We start from the raw sequence: 17,593 nt of genomic DNA on the forward strand, positions 1-17,593 counted from the left end.
TTGTACTCAAAATGGTTTCAACAATGTTGTATCTCCAACACATCCTCGACTCGTCGACCGAGCTATACATCGCATTTTACACAGTCTACGTACATTTTTTGGCGACTGTCTGCGCACGATGTACGCAGATAATTTCTGTTAGTGTAGACGAGGCTTTAGGGACTAGCGCGGTTCTAATTGCGAGTAAAGAGCCACAGATGTTGTTGCGTCTAGAGTCTAAAAGAATCTGGTGTCACGCCACCCAGTGAGGCAAGAAGATTGACAACGAGTCAAAAGGTTCACCACTTGTGCCATGATCCTCGCGAGATCGAGATCGCTCAAGATCGATATACGCACTGTCTAACGTATTAAACATAGTAAAAAAATAGAATCTGCATGCGCAAAAATATGTGCGATAAAAAGTCTCTGATAAAATAATCTGACAAATAATTTAAAAAAAAATTAAGTCTTTCTTCGAAAGCAGTTTAAATTATTAATTAAATAGTAATTAAAATTAAGCAGTTTAAATATTATCAGTGGAACGTGATCGTTCGTTTGCTGGATCACAAAATAATAAGATGCGAATTATTACGAAAAGAAAAAAGATCGATTAAAAATGCCATCGACCCGCAACTAAAGCCAAAGTAAAATTATAAGGACGCTATTAAATGGAAAAGAAAAAATCGCTTTGATAAACGCAAAGTTACCATTTCCACTTTTAATTGACCATCGATGATTCGAAGTTCGTCTTTGATGTAAACCGAAACATAGAGGATAAAAAGATGAATAGCGAATTAATTGAAATTCTCTGATGCAATAACAAATTAGTTCGTTGATTAAATTTAGGTCAATCAATCTGACGTTCGAGCACGATATAATTGGCCTTAAACGTGTTTTAAAATGTTTGAACGTAAATGAATAGCAATTACTACGCTTTTATCAAAGCGTGGCAATCGAATAAAACTTCTTCTTCTGTTTTCTTCCAGGCGGAGGAGTTAAACACCATTGTCGGCAATGCTTTTCGTATGGCATACGTGGCGCAACTTCAGCGCCAACCGATCCTTCAAGATGTGATCTCACCGCAATCATCACCACCCTACCGAAAGGACAAACAAGAGAATCGATCTTCGTGGGTACGTACATATTTTGTCTCGTATTCGTGTCAGTGACGTCGCTTTCTCTTAATTTTTATTTTATCGACGCGTTAACGAAGAAAATTGTATAACTTGTAAATTCTCAGACGATATACACGCGTACTTGATATTTTCTTTGTGATACAGCAAGACTTTGTTGATCTCAATAAAAATCGGTGAATTAAACTGTCAATTTGGAATAAAATAAGGAAGAAGCTTAAATTTAAATTACGAATACGATATTTATATAAAATGTTAACATTATCAATAAATGCCTGTAGGTATCAATTTTTTTGTACATATAAATTTGCAAATTTGTCGTGCTTTTAAAACTCTATGATAATAATAATGAAACAATATTTACTACACGCGATAAATTACTATAACAAATAAGTTATCGTTTCTCTTACAATGCTAAGCGTGTCCCAGATCTTTTTCATCAAGCGATGCCGGCATATCCTGTGAATGAAAATGAAAACGAACAATGAAAATGAATAATGAAAAAACGGGGCAATTTATCAGGGATCGAATTTACTTAAAAATAACTGACAAGTAGAAGATCTCAACTTTGATGATTTTCACTTTAAGTTTCGAAGAAGAACTTTATTTTATCCATTACCTTTAATAGTAGGAACACGCTTTTCGCGATACATTTGATTTAATTTATTACATTACAATTTGGCACGGTTATACCGTAAACAAATATGTCTATTTATCGTTTAGTTCGATAATCTGTTAAAGTACAATGTTGCGAGAACACGGTACTAAGTTTGGAGGGTTAATGAAACTTTTATGTAATGCAATAACCTTTTTTTCCATTACAAGTCACTACTATACATAAAAGTGAAAATAATTGAGCGTTTTTCAGCTACTTGATTTTTGAAATTTGAAGTCTTTTTATGTGACTTGGATATAAATTGTATTGTTCGATATTTGAAATTTTCATATCGTTGTGCGAATTTTCATAATATTATATATAATATCACGATATTAACATAATTCGAATTTTAAAAATAATATTTTCTTACGATTAAAAGCATCAAACAGAAAAATAAATATCGAGATACAGAATCATCTAAAACGTATAATGCGTATAATTAAAATGTTCAATTCACTAGTTGGTGCATAAATTTCAAAATCGTTATTAAAAAAAGAAACATTGAAAATATAAGAGTTTATATTTCATATTTTGTATAAAAACTGGTTGAGATGTGGCTAGATGTTACTTGTCGAATATTTCTACAGAGAAGAAACTCGATTAACGCTATCTAACTTTCTATCGAATTTTATCAACAACCGCGGCAAATAACGAAAAAGGAAAGGAAAAAAAATCATCTTTCCAGCGACATGTGTTTAAAACGTGTGTAAATAATGCGACATAACTTCCAAAAGCAAGTAGCTCAGCAATTTACGAATCTCCGCTTTTACATTAAAGTAAATTTGTAACAGTAAACAGGAAGGAACCTGCTGCGTAAAGTTTATCGCCGCGGAAGCTACCTAAAAGTTTCATTAAACCACCTCTCGCTCCTTCTAAAAATACTAAAGAGCCTGTACGAAAAATTAAAAAAATTCTTAATCAAATTTACGAACAACATAATTTTCGTCTCGTGTACTTTCGAATGTAAGAAAAAGTCAGTAAGAATGATATCTGACGTAGTCTCACGGGAGCATCAGTCTCCAGTAGAGGTGTCCCATTTGCAGGCCACGTTAATTATAAATTCGACCCAAGTCTCTCGGCTCCATCGTGTTTCCAAGTAAACGGTCAGTCCGTCGCGGTATGTCCGCTGGTTCTCCCTACGCAATCGTCCTGGGAATCGTAAGATTCTATCGATAAACTATTTATTAGTTTTCGAGTTACGTTACCCGGCGAATTCGAGATCCCTGCACGATTCCCGTGTCAAAATTCGCAAGTAAAACTTCATAGCTGCCCGCTATATATCTGACGTTTACTGTCTGACAGGTTAAACATTCGATACGATTCCATTGACTTCCTTCTATTTCTTGTAGTTTCTTGGTTACTGGTTTTCTAGTGACATCTATTTCCACGATATTCACGTAACGATTTGCCGGGTGAAAACGTTAAATGCGAAATGTTAAGTGGTTTGCATATTTAACGTGTGACTTGTAGCCTGTTCGATATTTCGGATTAAGTGGTCAGAATATTTGCGCGACAAAATTTCTATCACTTCGATATTCGATATTCGGCTACGTCGATCTAGCAAGAAACTCGGAAATTGTGTGTGACTATAAGTTATCACTGTCGTTTGCATTATGTAACGTTTATCGCGTGACCATTTCCACCGACATATCGAAATTTTTTTTCCATATATTCGAAATAAATCTGTTCTTTGTCCTTTGAGGCGAGAACGATTTTCAGCACTCGCATTTTTCAGGAAGAAAATAAAGCATTTCAGAAGATAAACGTATCGATAGAAATTGATAGAACTGACCGATAAAATTGATATTTCTAAAACCTGAAACTTTCTCGCTCGCCTTAAATGTGTTTGCAGAGTTTAAGTCACGCTAAGTGTAAAATAGCAGCGTGAAGGATATTTATCGCATACTACGTTCGGTCTCTCGACGAGCATTAACGCCGCTGGCTCGAAGTGCTGCCACAGCAAAAAGATGCCAGGCATACGAGCGATCGCAAGTTCGTTAGGAGTTTAACGATCAGTTTCTTTTTGTCGCAGAACAAATCGCTGGCTGGCGACAGCTCGATCGCCGGCGCGGGAGGTGTTTGCAGGAATTCGTCTTCGAATTCGTGGTTAAAAAGTCGGACGTCGCCCACGTCCAGAACTGGAAGCGGCTCGTCTGCGGCGGACATGAACGTACAGCTCGGCAGCGCCGGCTCGCCCACGCTGCGACTCGCTAGCGTGAAGGTGAGCTCACGCGTTCATTCTCTTTCCCTAGTACTTTCGCTCAATGGGTTTTTCAACGCGCGACGTTATTTCACGCCGCTATTCGCCACGGATTTTGAGCCCGATTCACGCTGCCGCCCATAAGCATGTACAGGGCAACACCTGACATATTTCCTGGAAATAGAACGTTTTTCGCTATATAACAATAAAATTTTATATCGTCTAACAAGAAGTGATCTTTCACGAAAAAAAGTAAATCGAAGACGAGGAACAACATTTTATAAAATGAGGTATAATTCTTGAGAGACTCGATTTTTGTCTCGTAGCGAATATTTGTATAACGGTACGTACGCTTAATTTTCAATTACATTGCAACTTGATAGGTTTTAGTGAACGCGTCTCTTTTTATAGAATCTACTATGTTATCGGTAAAGTAAGTTGAATATTGGATAAAACAAAAGGTTTAACCAAGGGGCATGTAGATAATTACCTGTATCGTGGTGTATTAAATTATTGCTTGGAAGTTAAGTACGTGATGGATATATTTTCAAAATCGATTTTCCTGAAAGCAAACCTTCGCTTGAAAAATTGTACCATGTAACATAAGTAAAGTAACTTTATTTACGTTAAAAACGATTATTTACAGGGGATATAATCCTGTCTCCACTCTCTGTGAACAAAAATCGTTTAACAGCAAGTTATCGTTATCACTATCGATCCTTTCACAGCGCGATAAAACGAAGAATTCAGAACAAACCATTTAGAAAGTTGTTGTTTCTTGTCCTCGATATATCTTGTATTTTTCACACGAGATACAAAAAGTATCGTACGTACTTGTAGCTTTTCGCGAACAATAATCTCAGATAACATCGCGTTATGCACATGCACAGTAACACGTAAGATACGAAATCTGCGCTACAGTCGACGGTTTATTCGAACCTGTCTCGCTATCAAAGAGTTAACAACGAACAGATTGCAGAAAATCGAACACATCCTTATACTTGCAGCAGTTTCTATCGAGATTCTCTTGTTCTCTATAAGCAACGTCGTTAAATCGTACTGCGAACATTAATCGACTTTTTCTTCGCACCAAACCAGACACCGAACTCGATCCCGGGTCTACGGCCGACGCACAACTTTACGAACGTTCTCGGCCCTATTACGAACGAGGATGAGCCAAAGAGTATCTCTCAGCAGAGCACACCGAGCAGCGATGAGAGCAACTCACCGACGGAACTAAACTCGTACAAGAGACTAACGGACAAGCCACCTCTGATAAAGCGGCTGGCGATGGGTTTGACAGGTGGACGTGACGTTCTTGGACTGAACGGTGAGGATGACAGCTGCCCCCTCGTCAGTGGTAGCAGCACACCGACGAGCCCATCAAACAGGCCGCATTCTGGGGGTTATATAAACGAGGCGATCATCGACTCCGAGGGTACGAGGCCGACCTACAACAAGATACCCCCGTCTGAGAGCCTGGATAATACTATCAACGCGTCTATTACCGCGAAAAACTTCAACATTGAGAACAACAGGTAATCTCGTAAGAGGAACTATCTTATAGTTAGATCTGTAGCCCTTAATTTCTAAGTAACAATTCGATCGATCTTACGATTTTGATGAAACTTTGCACAAACGTTCGTCAGACTTAGACTAAGAATTTAACGGCAATTTGTTCGTAGCCAGTTTTTAGTTTGAAGGGAGAAATCGTCTCCTTTTATCGGAGTCAGTCGTTCGATGCAAACGCTTATAAATCGTAAACGAGAAAAGATACGAAAAAGAATCGAGAACAAGTAATGTCAGACGGAGAAGCATTTTATCGTACACAGATTTGTTTTCAATTGTTTCATCGTTATTGGCGTTTGATCGGAGGATAGGGATCTTTTTCCATGTCTATTCTTGCTTTCAACGATTCGTAATAGTAAGCACGTTCGAATTACTACATTCACAGGATAGGACACAATTCTCCGAGCTCTGGTACAGAAACAGAATTCAAATCGAAGAGAAGATCTCAGATCAGCACTTCGAGCAGTTCGGTACCCGCTGATGGAAGTACACACGGTTCCACACCGACCCCACCACCTCTTCCTGAAAGAACGGATAGTCTCAATAATCGCAGCGAAGAAGCTGAACTGCGTAAAGCTCCCTGGTTCCAGGCTGGAATACCAAGGTACTTGATTCATACGCTAGACAATAGTAGGAATATCATTCTCGAGATCTTTCCAGGGAATTATGGCTTTATTAAGATAATCGATGTACGTATGCGACAGTAAACAGGACGTCTGCTTCAACGTCAAATCTCCCTCTTCTCACTTATACAAACATTTTTGATACAACGTACTAGAAACATTATACAAAAGCATGAAAAGATAACAATATCGACTAATTTTAATACTTAATTATTATACGATCTATATGTTGGTTACTTGATACGTAGATATTCGAGCATCCAGACGCATATATTTTTTAACTCGATTGGATCTACTATCGTTTTGTGCTCTCGTATGATACGCCTAGCATGGATAATACGAAGTCGTAGTTGGTGTCTCGTAGTAATTGTTATTTCTACTACTTATTTATACAAATTTGCATTTTCACGGTGTCGTGGTCATTTATGATTCCAGGGAAATAACGCTGGAAGTGTTGAGCCAAGAGCCGGAAGGAGCCTTCATGGTGAGAGAGAGCACCAGTAAACCCGGATGTTATGCCCTTTCGCTTCGAGTGCCGCGCGAATTCCAACCAAGCGGAATAGCCCATTATCTCATAATGCGCACGAACAAAGGCTACAAAATCAAGGTAAATCTCTCCTCGAGTCATCACGAGGGACGGTCTTTCTCGTGAATGTCTTTAGCCGTCTACGAAACGTCTGCGCTTAAATACAGTAATTAACACTTTCGCCGTGACAGTTTAAATTCGTTTTATCTACAATTATAATTCATTTCGCCACACACGTGGCAAGCACGATCTGCCAATTAAACGCCGTATAAAAGAAAGACAACTGAAACGAAGTTTAGCAATTTAATTTGTACAGTAAGCTTCGTTAAGCGAATGATACGACACAATATAAGTGCCTCTGAGCTACCCAAACTTTTAAGTTTTTGAGCAAATTAAACGAAAGGTTACTTGTAACAGATATATATATTTAAAAAAAAAAATACAGGTACGTCTAGATAATATCATCACTCTATTCGACGCAAAGAAGAATTTTATTGAATTTAACTTCACTTAATCGACCTTGTTACATGTATTTATTATAGAGATACAAAATATGATCTTTTACAACCATTGAGCTTTGTTTTATACTTTTAGAGAGAATACGGTTCATAAGAGAATGCAAGAATTGTTTGAAACTATTGAAACAAATAAAACTTCCTATAAGAAACGAAATTGTTTGTTTGCCACAAAAGGGAAGAGGGATTTTTGCCAGCATGCAAATTATTCGTATCGTGATCAAATTAATAGTTACGTTAGTTTAATAACAGGAAACTCGTAGGAAGGTTTTGCACGATTTTTATTCTTCGCTATTTTTAGTACATATAGTGTACGTACATACATGAACTTTATCATGTTCAAGGGAAATTTTCACGCATTATTTACTTTCCTAACTTCGCTTATTACTAGATGATAGAATTCATTGCAAACCTACACGCGTAGTCTTTGAAAATAAAGCGTTTTTTTTTTTTTTTTTTTGAATATACAATGAATAAAACGAAGGGACACCGTTAAAGAAGAGTTCGCAACTGTGCTGCTTTGTACGCAGAAATTAATCATCACAGAGTAATATCGCGTTTGGACCGAAGCTTTCAGTTCTGAAATATTATAATGGAGACATTGTGCAAGTACAAAGCGACTCTGGTTGCGTATTTTGCCATTTGGCTACGCGTATTTAAATGTACGGACTTCCCTTGTAGGATAAATTAAATGGGTCCGTGGACTTTGATAATCTCCGAAACGAGTATAAATGAGTTTTGTTGGATGTACCGTAGGGAAATCAAAACTCATCCCCACTCTTTCATCTGGAATTGCATTGCCGTAGCAACACGCGATGAGATTCGAATATGTACGGCAGATGATAATTTTGACGTACAATGTTTCTCATTGATTTGCTTCGTAGACGAATAATATAATATATTAAACACAGTCGATTTATGCAATTGAATTATACCTACACCATAGATATATTTTCAGTAATTATCTGCACCTATGTATACGATATTAAATCATGCTGTTGTTCGTATCACATAATATCAAATTATCGTAACGATCGTAATTTTGTAGACACTTCCGATAGCCTAACAAGAAGAATGATAGGAATATAAAATTAAAATCATTACACGGTTAACAAAATGCGATATTGAAACACTTATGGCGCTTATTAAAATAGCATGTAGTAAGTATAATGACATCGAGAGAAATTCAGTGATATCAGATCAAATTGCATTTCTTGGGAAATTTATTCAGAGAATTATTGTCAAATGCAATAATTTACAGAGCATTTTATACGTTCATTAAGCACTCCATAAAATTTTTTATAATCGTTCTGTTAATATAAAACATGTTCGAAATATCGTCACATATAGAGTTATGCTGCTTGAATTAACAATCGTAAAATTATATTTATTTGAACTAATTGGTACACACTTTTGCAGATGTCATATCCGTTTTTAATTTTCCATATGCCAAAACAATATGCTATTTTCATTTACAAAATCATTTTAATCACGCCGATAAAAAACAAAATAGTATCAATGGTAGGATACAAATCATGACATTGTTCGTAAGCGTGAATAGATTCAAAAATAATAGATCCACATCAAATCGAGATTTATAAAGCTTATATACCTCTGCTATACATATGCTATACATGGCTGGCGGATTTTTAAAATCGAGTTTCTCGAAACGAACGTTCCTCGTATGCAAAAGCTGTATTCTACACTTTCGATTTATTTCTTTTGTTTTTTTAATTATCATTAATCAAAAGATATTTTCGTCCTTTTTTGAAAAATCTCTTTTCCCGATCGTAAAACGACAGAGATTGAAAATATGAATAATCTAATATTCAGAATGAATAATAACTGTACGCATTATCCTTCTGTTTGTTGCAGGGCTTCACAAAGGAATTCACAACTCTGACCGCCCTAATTACTCATCACTCGGTGATGCCAGAATTACTGCCGTGCCCGTTGTCATTAAGTCGATACAATCCTAGCTTTGTGAAAAGCGATTCCAACAAAGACTTCGCGGACATCGATTCAGACCCCGATTACAATACCTTAGCCGATTTCCGTAAAATGATGGCTGACCTGAACGTCTAGAAAAAGCTGGCAATCAGGACGATCTGGTAAAATCGATGCTTTCACCGACGCTCTTCGAACCGAACGATTAAAGCGAATTCGTTCAGAGAGACTACGAGAAATTGAGACGCGTTTCACGATACAATTTCGTACGAGATCACGTAAATGCGGGTACAGGCACGAAGAGTTCGTGAAATCATTGAAACGTGTTTTTATCTTGAATTTCATATCGTCCTCGGTCGATCATGTTCGTCGATTAATAAAGAAATTTCTTGATCGCGTAACGAACTAATTTGTTGTTGCAACGATTCATCGCATACTCGAGAATGAAATGCGTCGCACGTTCGAATGATTCTGTACGTTGCCGCGGTGATATGTATTTCATAAGTCATCGATAACGATAGGAAACATAGCGTAAGTAATTTAACGACCGCCGCTATTCATGAAAATAACAGCGAATCAAAAGTCGGAGGACGCATAGCAGGGAAACTGATTCCTCATTTTATAGATCGAGTCGCAGGGTTCGCGTTAAATCAACGAGAAACTATCGATATCTATTTCATTGAATTAAATCGTTAACAGTTGACGAGGATCGCTCGACGCGTGCCGATACGCCTTGACGCTGACTCTGCGATAGAAAATTTCGAATGACAACTAGTTTACAGCATTTTCGATGAGCTAGTTTATTGTAGAATTTGGATGGAATAAAAGTTATCACAAAAAATGAGATAAGTATATTTTTTAATGTTACTGCGAATGTCTCTTGAATGGTTTTCTCGTTCCGGACGAATGTGTGAAATCTTATGCTGTTGAATTTAGTTTAGAAATCGAAGGTTATTTGACAGCGTTGCATTACCCGACAACAATCGTCAAAGCAGAAGCAAAAAAAAAAAAAAAAAAAAAAAAGAAATGATAAAATTTACCAATAAAATATTATCAGAGGAGTTCAACATATTTAGCAGATCGATGTATGTGACTTTGAACAGGACGACAATGCAATGAGATTTTTCGTAATTTTCGATCGATTGAAAGGAGGATTTTTAAAATCCTTCGAGGATTCTACCATTAGAATTTCACGCGGCTAAATAGTGTTTTACAAAATTAATGTAAATGTGTTTATATGTATATAAATTATAATTATTGTTATACGATACTACTCATATTTAATTAAATGACATTGACGGCATCGTTAGGAGGAACTACACCCTTGAGACAGTGACAACAGGAAGCGTAGAATACCATGGAATTTTGAAGCCGACGAAAGAAATAATTTTACACTGATAATTTAATTGTTCGACTAACCTAGTCTTGTACAGAATTTATGCGCGCATAGTTGATATTAAAAAAAGAGAAGAAGAAAAGAATAAGCAACTGTATAATCATATGTGCGTATTAATTAACATACAATCGATAAACGAGAAAAATCGGAGACTATGTGCCGCTTTTTATACGCCCAAGGACATGAAATTTTAAGAATACAATTCGATAGAACTCTTGCTTCATCATTTTTTCGATATACGAAATGACAAGGAATGATAAATTAAAATTTACATAACTATCATCGAATTCATCGAATAATATGAACGCGTTAGATCAGATTTTACAAACGGCAGACTGTCGTTGATTTATCCTACAAGGTAACGCGAATGAGACACATGATAACTGACAAATAATAAAATAGTATTTTAATAAGGAGTTTACCCACGTTCAAATATCTGGTATTAAATTAAATACAATACCCCATCCCTACAATGCTAGAGCATTTACGTATAAAATCGATAAATGTGTCTTGTATTCATTTATTTAAACCGTATCAACCGAAAATGTAACATCTACAATGCGGACTTGAAAATATAAGATAAGCAAAAATACGAAGACTAAAATCACTTACTTAGCCATCTTTGACAAAAACATGAAATAAGACTTCAGCATGATTTTTAGCTAGTTTGTGAACGTTCACCGTACTTCGACATTGAAAAGAGGATATAGAATGATCTGCGTATTGCCAAATTGATAAACATTTATTAAGATAAATGCGCAAAGAAAATAGAAGGAAATTAATAAATCGTTGTAAGCTACGCTAAGCAAGACATTAATCACTGCTTGAAGTTTGTAACGTTTTACGAATTATTATAGCAATGCGTTGTATAATTTCAATAAAATTATTTATTACAATAAATATTAGACATTATAGTCAATATTTTAGTCCATAATGTGTATCCATAAAAATATTATCCATTGTCGAAAACATAACGTGGTATATGAAATACCTGTTTCTTTAAGTGAAGTAATTACATTAAATTTGATATCGAATATGATTTAGCATCACAAGTTAATATTTCTTATAAGAATAACAGAAAATTGAATCATGTAATTTTTTATTTTGAAATTTAGGAAATTAGTATTAAACGAATGTAGCATATACAGGATGATTTTCTTATTAGTTAACTCAAAGGAAATGTAATAACTCTCTGTTTATATATATATAATATATATCAAGTAATAATGTGTCATCAGAATCTGATATCAGTCCTGTGTTAGGGCAAAAACAACTATGTGTGTATTATTAGTGGCATCGCCTTTGAATCAACTAGAGAATTACCCCGTATAACAAGAAATTCATAAATTTTAACATTCGCTTTAAAATAAAAAAATAAGTTTTGTTTTGATAAACAAATATGCATAAACAGTATAAAATTAATCTTGAACAGATATTTCATGTTCATCAAATGTTATAATTTACTATGATCGGTATATCCAAAAAATAAATAAATTTATACATTTAGATGAAATGCTGACATACCTTGTTTATAACATTACGTAAATTACCGTTTATATTGAATTTTGTAAAATTATACAAATTATAATACAATGTGGTAAACTCCATTTTGTCTTTATTTTTAACCCTTTGCGGACGGGACGGTTCAAAGTCAACCGTACCGTAGGGCCGAGTTGCTGTCGCGATAAACATTTAAAATTGCCACGCATATTTCTGCTTAGGCGTGCTTTTCGTTCATGGATGTTAAATTCTAGACATATGTATATGCACAGATTCCCCACAGGATAAATAAAATGACACACATATGAGTCTTTCGGTTCTATCAATTGTTTTCGTCAAAAGCATATATGAGTTCCTCGGCCAAATTGATGGCTTACGCAGAACGCATATATGCGGCGGTAGTCCGCAAGGGGCATCAGCATAAAAATGTATAATACTACAATACATAATTGTGTATTATACTTCTTGATGAACAACATTCTTGCTTCTTTCCGAAACAAAAGGTACCGCACCTCTTCTAGAATGAGCTCGTCTATTAGCCTCCCTGAAATAAAGTATATAAATTATAGCAAAAATATTTTATACTTTAAATATTTCAGATCTCTTTTGAAATAATAGTACATACTTTCGTTTACTTTTCTCGCGAATTGTACGTAATTCAGCCTTTGCATTGTAAACATGTTGTGGAACCTGTCTATGTCGAGAAATTCGCTTAACTTGGGGATGTGCAGAAAACTTCTCTTTCAAAGCTTCACTGTAATTTAATGCTGCTTTTTCTCTAGGTCTCAACTGCAATTATACATTTTATTATCTTTAATGCGTAAAATAGTAAAAGGAAGAAATACAAAATATAATTGGAATAATTACATACCACACCCAATTTTTCCGATGCCTTTGCTTTCCATATACGAATATTCATTTCGTCGCTACCACTAATAACATATTTATTATCAAGAGACCAGGCCATGCATGTTAATCTTTGCATGCGTTTTGTATGGTAAACTTCTCGAGAACGACCTTTGGTTATTTCAAAAATGCGAATAGATTTATCATAACTACCAGACACAAATTCTTTACCAGTCGGCGAGTAATCTACATCAATTACAGCCTCTACATGGTCCATATGCACATTTACTGGTGTTTTCAACTTACGAATATCATAAGTATATAAGCTAAATAAAAAAACATGTTATACTCAATTTCTCTATATAATCTTTGATATCAAATAACACGATATATCATCTTTCTCAAACTTACTTATAATCTTCATTAGCACATGTAAAAGTAACAGCCTCCATAGGGTTCCAAGACAATTTATTAGTTCTAAACCTCATAAACACTTTTCGCAATGGTCCTGTTTCTCTGGCATCGTACAGAATTATACTACGGTCACTTGCACAAGCAGCTGCAAAATTCATATGTATTTATAATGTTGAAATATGATCCTCATTAGGTACAATAATAGATAATTTTATACCTAATAAATTGGACTGCACAGGATTATATTTAATATCGTGCAAACTATCAACACCCCATTTAAATGTATGAATTGGTTCATTCCTTGTTTCTTCCCATAAATGGCATACTTCGCCACATGTTGCAAATATTGGCTGAGTTCGGTGATGAGAGATTCCACTTATTATAGTCTATAAAATATTCATATATTTTGAATAAATATAGTAAAATAATATTTATATTTTCGTTCTTTAATATTTACTATCCTACTTTACTAATAACTGTATTTATTGGTTCTTCGTGATGACTGAATGATGATTTTTCTGATTTCCATGTTTTAATAGTCTTATCATCACCAACAGAGATAAAGTTTTCACCACTTAGGTTAAATACAATTCCCCGTATTATGCCATCATGTGCCAAAATGTTGCGTGTACATATTTTATATATAAGATCCCATACTCTTATTTCTCCATCAAAAGACCCACTAAGTAGAATAGACAACTGAGAAGGATGTTTACATAAGCAAGACACACCATCTTTATGTCCTTCTAAGCATCCTACAAAAGGTTTTGCAAATACTCTTTCTAACTTTACTGCATTTAGAGCTCTGGTATACTCTCTTGCTGCTTCAAAAGGATGTAATGCCGGATCATAATTCCTTGGTACTACAAACAAGAAATGTACAAAATTAGTTAATAATCCATTTGAATAAAATATTATAAATGTTGCATTATACGATAAGAAATGTAGAAATATTTATAAAGAAAGTTTACTTTACCATTATTTGTTATTTTAAACAATATGTATCTTAAAATAAAACTAACCTTTATGAATATCACGTTTCGTTTCTCTTAAATAGTCATCTGGATTTCTTGTCAGAATTTTCACTTTCATTTTGTAAGTATTTTAATTCAGTAAAATTTCTATCAACGTATATTCTTTTAGTAGAATACGTTACATATACATTAAACATGTGCGATAAACGTTTAGCACTTGTACTCTTGTAAATTGTAATCAGGCAGTTATAAGTTTTAAACTATGGATACATAGAATAAAAATTAAATTCCTAGAAGTTTTAGAAATATTCAATAATTATTCAATAAAATATTCAATTAAATATCTGCTATGTCTAAAATAATAAAAATCGGTATTCATGATTGTTTTTCTTTGATTTTTAATTTTTATATATAGGTTTTAATTTGTAGGATTCAAAAATGCAAGTTATAAGTTGTGGAATCTAGTGGATCAAAAAATTATGACTGTACAAAACGAAGAATTTTTAGGGTTTTTTACACTTTACTTTGGCAGTTTGCCTTGTATCCATACTTCGTCCAATGAATAGATTGCACAAACGACATCTGATTGGTCCGCACAGGTGAGCTCTCATGTTCATTCTCATACTCTCAACTTTCGTTTACCTTATTTAAAAACGTAATGTCTTCGCATCGTTTGTATCAACGATACTATCAAATCAATATTCTTATAACAGCAAAAATGTCGCCACAAAAATTCACACGATCGGCAACTTCATTGTCATGGAAGCGACCTCTTCCCTTATTCAGTTCATAACTGGCTGCCAATTGGTTTCTGTTCTCTGAATACATACTATAAGGAGCTGTAGTTAAATTCGTGCAAAATTAGTTTGTACTAACGTTTCTTAATGAAAAATAAATGTTGACTTAAACCAAAACTAATCTCGGGTTTACTTACAAATCCCACACTGTGATTGATTGTTCCATGTACCTTCACGGAATGAAAAGAAATAAAAAATGAAATGGAAAAGGCCACAAAAAAGCAATAAAGAAGAATATAAAACGAAAAGAAACGTAGCGATAAAAAAAAGCACAAATGAATACTCCGAACGCATTAGAAAAACTAATATTTGCAGGCCTTGAGGCATTGAGTCAGGGTGAAAGACCAAATATGCAAAATATATATATATAACATATAAAAATGTATTTGACTTAACCCGCCAAAGTGACAGCCACTTACGTGTAATCAGTGACTTCATGGACTTCATTCATTGAATGGAGGTAATGTGGCATCAAAATAACTTGTAAAATACCCTAAAAATGCCCTGTTTTACATAGTCATAACTTTTAGGCCACTGAGTTTCGCAACTTAAAACTTACATTTCCGAATTCTACGAATCGGAAACTACAAAATTGCAAATAAAATAATCAATAATTTCCGGTCCCTTGAAGTAAAGAACAGCCTATTTTTTCCGAACCATTTAACTAAAAAAGGAATGAAATTATTTATAAGTGTACTTATCTTGATATGGGGAACAACTATTTTCTATTTTCCTTTATTTACCAAATCATTACACCTTTCCATAAATAATATATAATAAACGTTTCGAATATGTTTTTGTTAATTCTGATTAAAAGTTTAAACATAAAAATTATTTGTATAAAGTACATGCATATACGGCATGTATACATATCTTAAAAGTTCGTATATATGTGTGTGTGTTCCTATATCCATGATATTCCTATTGTGCTTTAAGTTAGTAGTACCTAAGCGATTAACAGAAAGGATTGGTCAGCTCATGAACATAAATCGTTAAAAGTAAGTTAAGTGATTAATTTTTCTGGACTGTGATAGTCAGTAAATTAAAATATTACATAAACGAATAAATTGAGTTAATTGCTACGTAGAATGATATAAGATAACAAGATACAAATATTCAATTAATTAATTCTGTAATATAATTAAGCAAGGTCAATATGTTATTTTTGAAATATAGTTAGTCTGTTTTAAAATACGATTTATTTATAGATATGTAACCTATAAAAATTACGTGAAAGAAGATGCACCAGTATTTAATACATTTATAAAACATATTTTGAAGTATTCTTGATTTTCTGGATCCCTAATAAATTTCGTAATATACAGTAAACAATTTCTTTTTTAATTAAATTAACAGAATATGGGAAAATATAATTATGTTATATTAGTACTTGAATAGTATCTTTTAGCATTTACACATTGTAATGTTTATACTTTATTATATTTATATTTAATTAATTAAATTTATTAATATATGTTATCATTTCATGAATTAAAGATGTAATATTTAATATAAATAAACTATAAATAGTATTTATTGTTGTAGAATGTTCTGTACAAGATTGATCAGGCAATTTAAATTATTAAGAATAAGGCAATTACATTCGACTTTTGTAAGAAATGAAAATAAATCTGTTAGTGAGAAATCTAAAACTACTGAAACGTTGCAATCTACAGGTCAGAAGGAACAAATTGATTTTGTAACAGGTATATCATACATATTTTTAACTTTAATATTCTTAATTTTATCCAAAATATATGTCCAAAATATATGAAAAATTGTGGCACTTTAGGACCACCTATGGTTGCTCTATCTAATCTTGATAAAAGAATATTAGTTTGGGTCAAACGGTATCCTAGTCTGGATCAAGTTCCAGATTATGTCTCGTAAGTTAGTTGAAAATACAAATTTCTATTAAAATAAGAATTACAAGTACCAGAGGATAAAAATAAATTCCATTTCTTGATGCAATATAAGAAATAATTTCACTTACTTAAATACTATATATATTAAATATTTTGTGTTTTGATTACTTTACTAGTTATCAATGTATCCATCATGCACATACTAAGGCAAGAATTCGTATATGCTTTGTTATGATGTTTCTTGCAATAGTTATCTGTCTCTCAGCTGTAATGATTGGAAAAAGAGATGTTGCAGCTGGAAAAAACATAGCAACAGAAAGAATGAAATGGTATACGGAAGTAAAAGAAAAAGGTAGAAGAGAAGCAGCTGAAAATGCTGAAAAAGCAAAATAATGTTTTACCTACCTTTAATAATAAATATACCTTAGTTATATATGTATATATGAAAAAAAGTATCTTTTTTGTAGTATTTAAATTTATGTTTGAAATATTTTTTTAGACTTGCCCTCTTTCTTTGTTACTATTTTGCTGTAGTAATTGTTGTATGATTATTAATTTATTGATCTATGAAATACTGCTTTGTAATATCATTTGAGATCTCTAAGTTATTGCATATTACTTTAATAATTCAAGAAATATATTTTTGTAACA

The 17,593-nt window shown here is 33.6% G+C and overlaps 3 protein-coding genes across 12 annotated transcripts in view; 2 read left to right on the forward strand and 1 right to left on the reverse strand.

The window, feature by feature from the left end:
- LOC100747418 (tensin-1) overlaps positions 1 to 11,124 on the forward strand; it is a 278,060-nt gene extending 266,936 nt beyond the window's left edge. For 5 of the 7 annotated variants that reach the window (XM_033322774.1, XM_033322773.1, XM_012389864.3 and 2 more), the window contains 6 exons: positions 966 to 1,112; positions 3,803 to 3,991; positions 5,069 to 5,508; positions 5,925 to 6,143; positions 6,598 to 6,769; positions 9,079 to 9,288. In XM_033322774.1, the coding sequence (XP_033178665.1) occupies positions 966 to 1,112; positions 3,803 to 3,991; positions 5,069 to 5,508; positions 5,925 to 6,143; positions 6,598 to 6,769; positions 9,079 to 9,288 (1,377 nt within the window). Of the gene's footprint in view, positions 1 to 965; positions 1,113 to 3,802; positions 3,992 to 5,068; positions 5,509 to 5,924; positions 6,144 to 6,597; positions 6,770 to 9,078 lie in introns of all 7 variants that reach the window. The other 2 variants (XM_024370138.2, XM_024370140.2) reach the window with 2 other exon arrangements.
- Positions 11,125 to 11,632: 508 nt separating this feature from the next.
- On the reverse strand, positions 11,633 to 14,398 carry LOC100748181 (DDB1- and CUL4-associated factor 13). The gene is made up of 7 exons (XM_003492236.3): positions 14,329 to 14,398; positions 13,772 to 14,169; positions 13,524 to 13,692; positions 13,304 to 13,451; positions 12,918 to 13,218; positions 12,672 to 12,835; positions 11,633 to 12,590 (listed from the first exon to the last, which is right to left on the reverse strand). Exons 1-7 carry the CDS (start codon positions 14,396 to 14,398, stop codon positions 12,503 to 12,505), a joined length of 1,338 nt encoding a protein of 445 aa, XP_003492284.1. The 3' UTR covers positions 11,633 to 12,502.
- Positions 14,399 to 15,397: 999 nt separating this feature from the next.
- Positions 15,398 to 17,532, forward strand: LOC100748541 (protein FAM162B). Of its 4 annotated transcripts, none has more exons than XM_012389858.3 (4): positions 15,398 to 15,537; positions 16,623 to 16,783; positions 16,870 to 16,963; positions 17,119 to 17,532. In XM_012389858.3, exons 2-4 carry the CDS (start codon positions 16,624 to 16,626, stop codon positions 17,333 to 17,335), a joined length of 471 nt encoding a protein of 156 aa, XP_012245281.1. In that variant the 5' UTR covers positions 15,398 to 15,537; position 16,623; the 3' UTR covers positions 17,336 to 17,532. The 4 variants fall into 4 exon arrangements, with proteins under 4 accessions (XP_012245281.1, XP_003492287.1, XP_033178670.1 ...); XM_003492239.4 differs by lacking the exon at positions 15,398 to 15,537 and adding an exon at positions 15,924 to 16,075; XM_033322779.1 differs by lacking the exon at positions 15,398 to 15,537 and adding an exon at positions 15,973 to 16,075 and having other exon boundaries at positions 16,608 to 16,783.
- Positions 17,533 to 17,593: the final 61 nt, after the last annotated feature.

The sequence above is a fragment of the Bombus impatiens genome, unplaced genomic scaffold (assembly GCF_000188095.3).
Source record: "Bombus impatiens unplaced genomic scaffold, BIMP_2.2 scf_0665, whole genome shotgun sequence".
Taxonomy (NCBI): domain Eukaryota; kingdom Metazoa; phylum Arthropoda; class Insecta; order Hymenoptera; family Apidae; genus Bombus; species Bombus impatiens.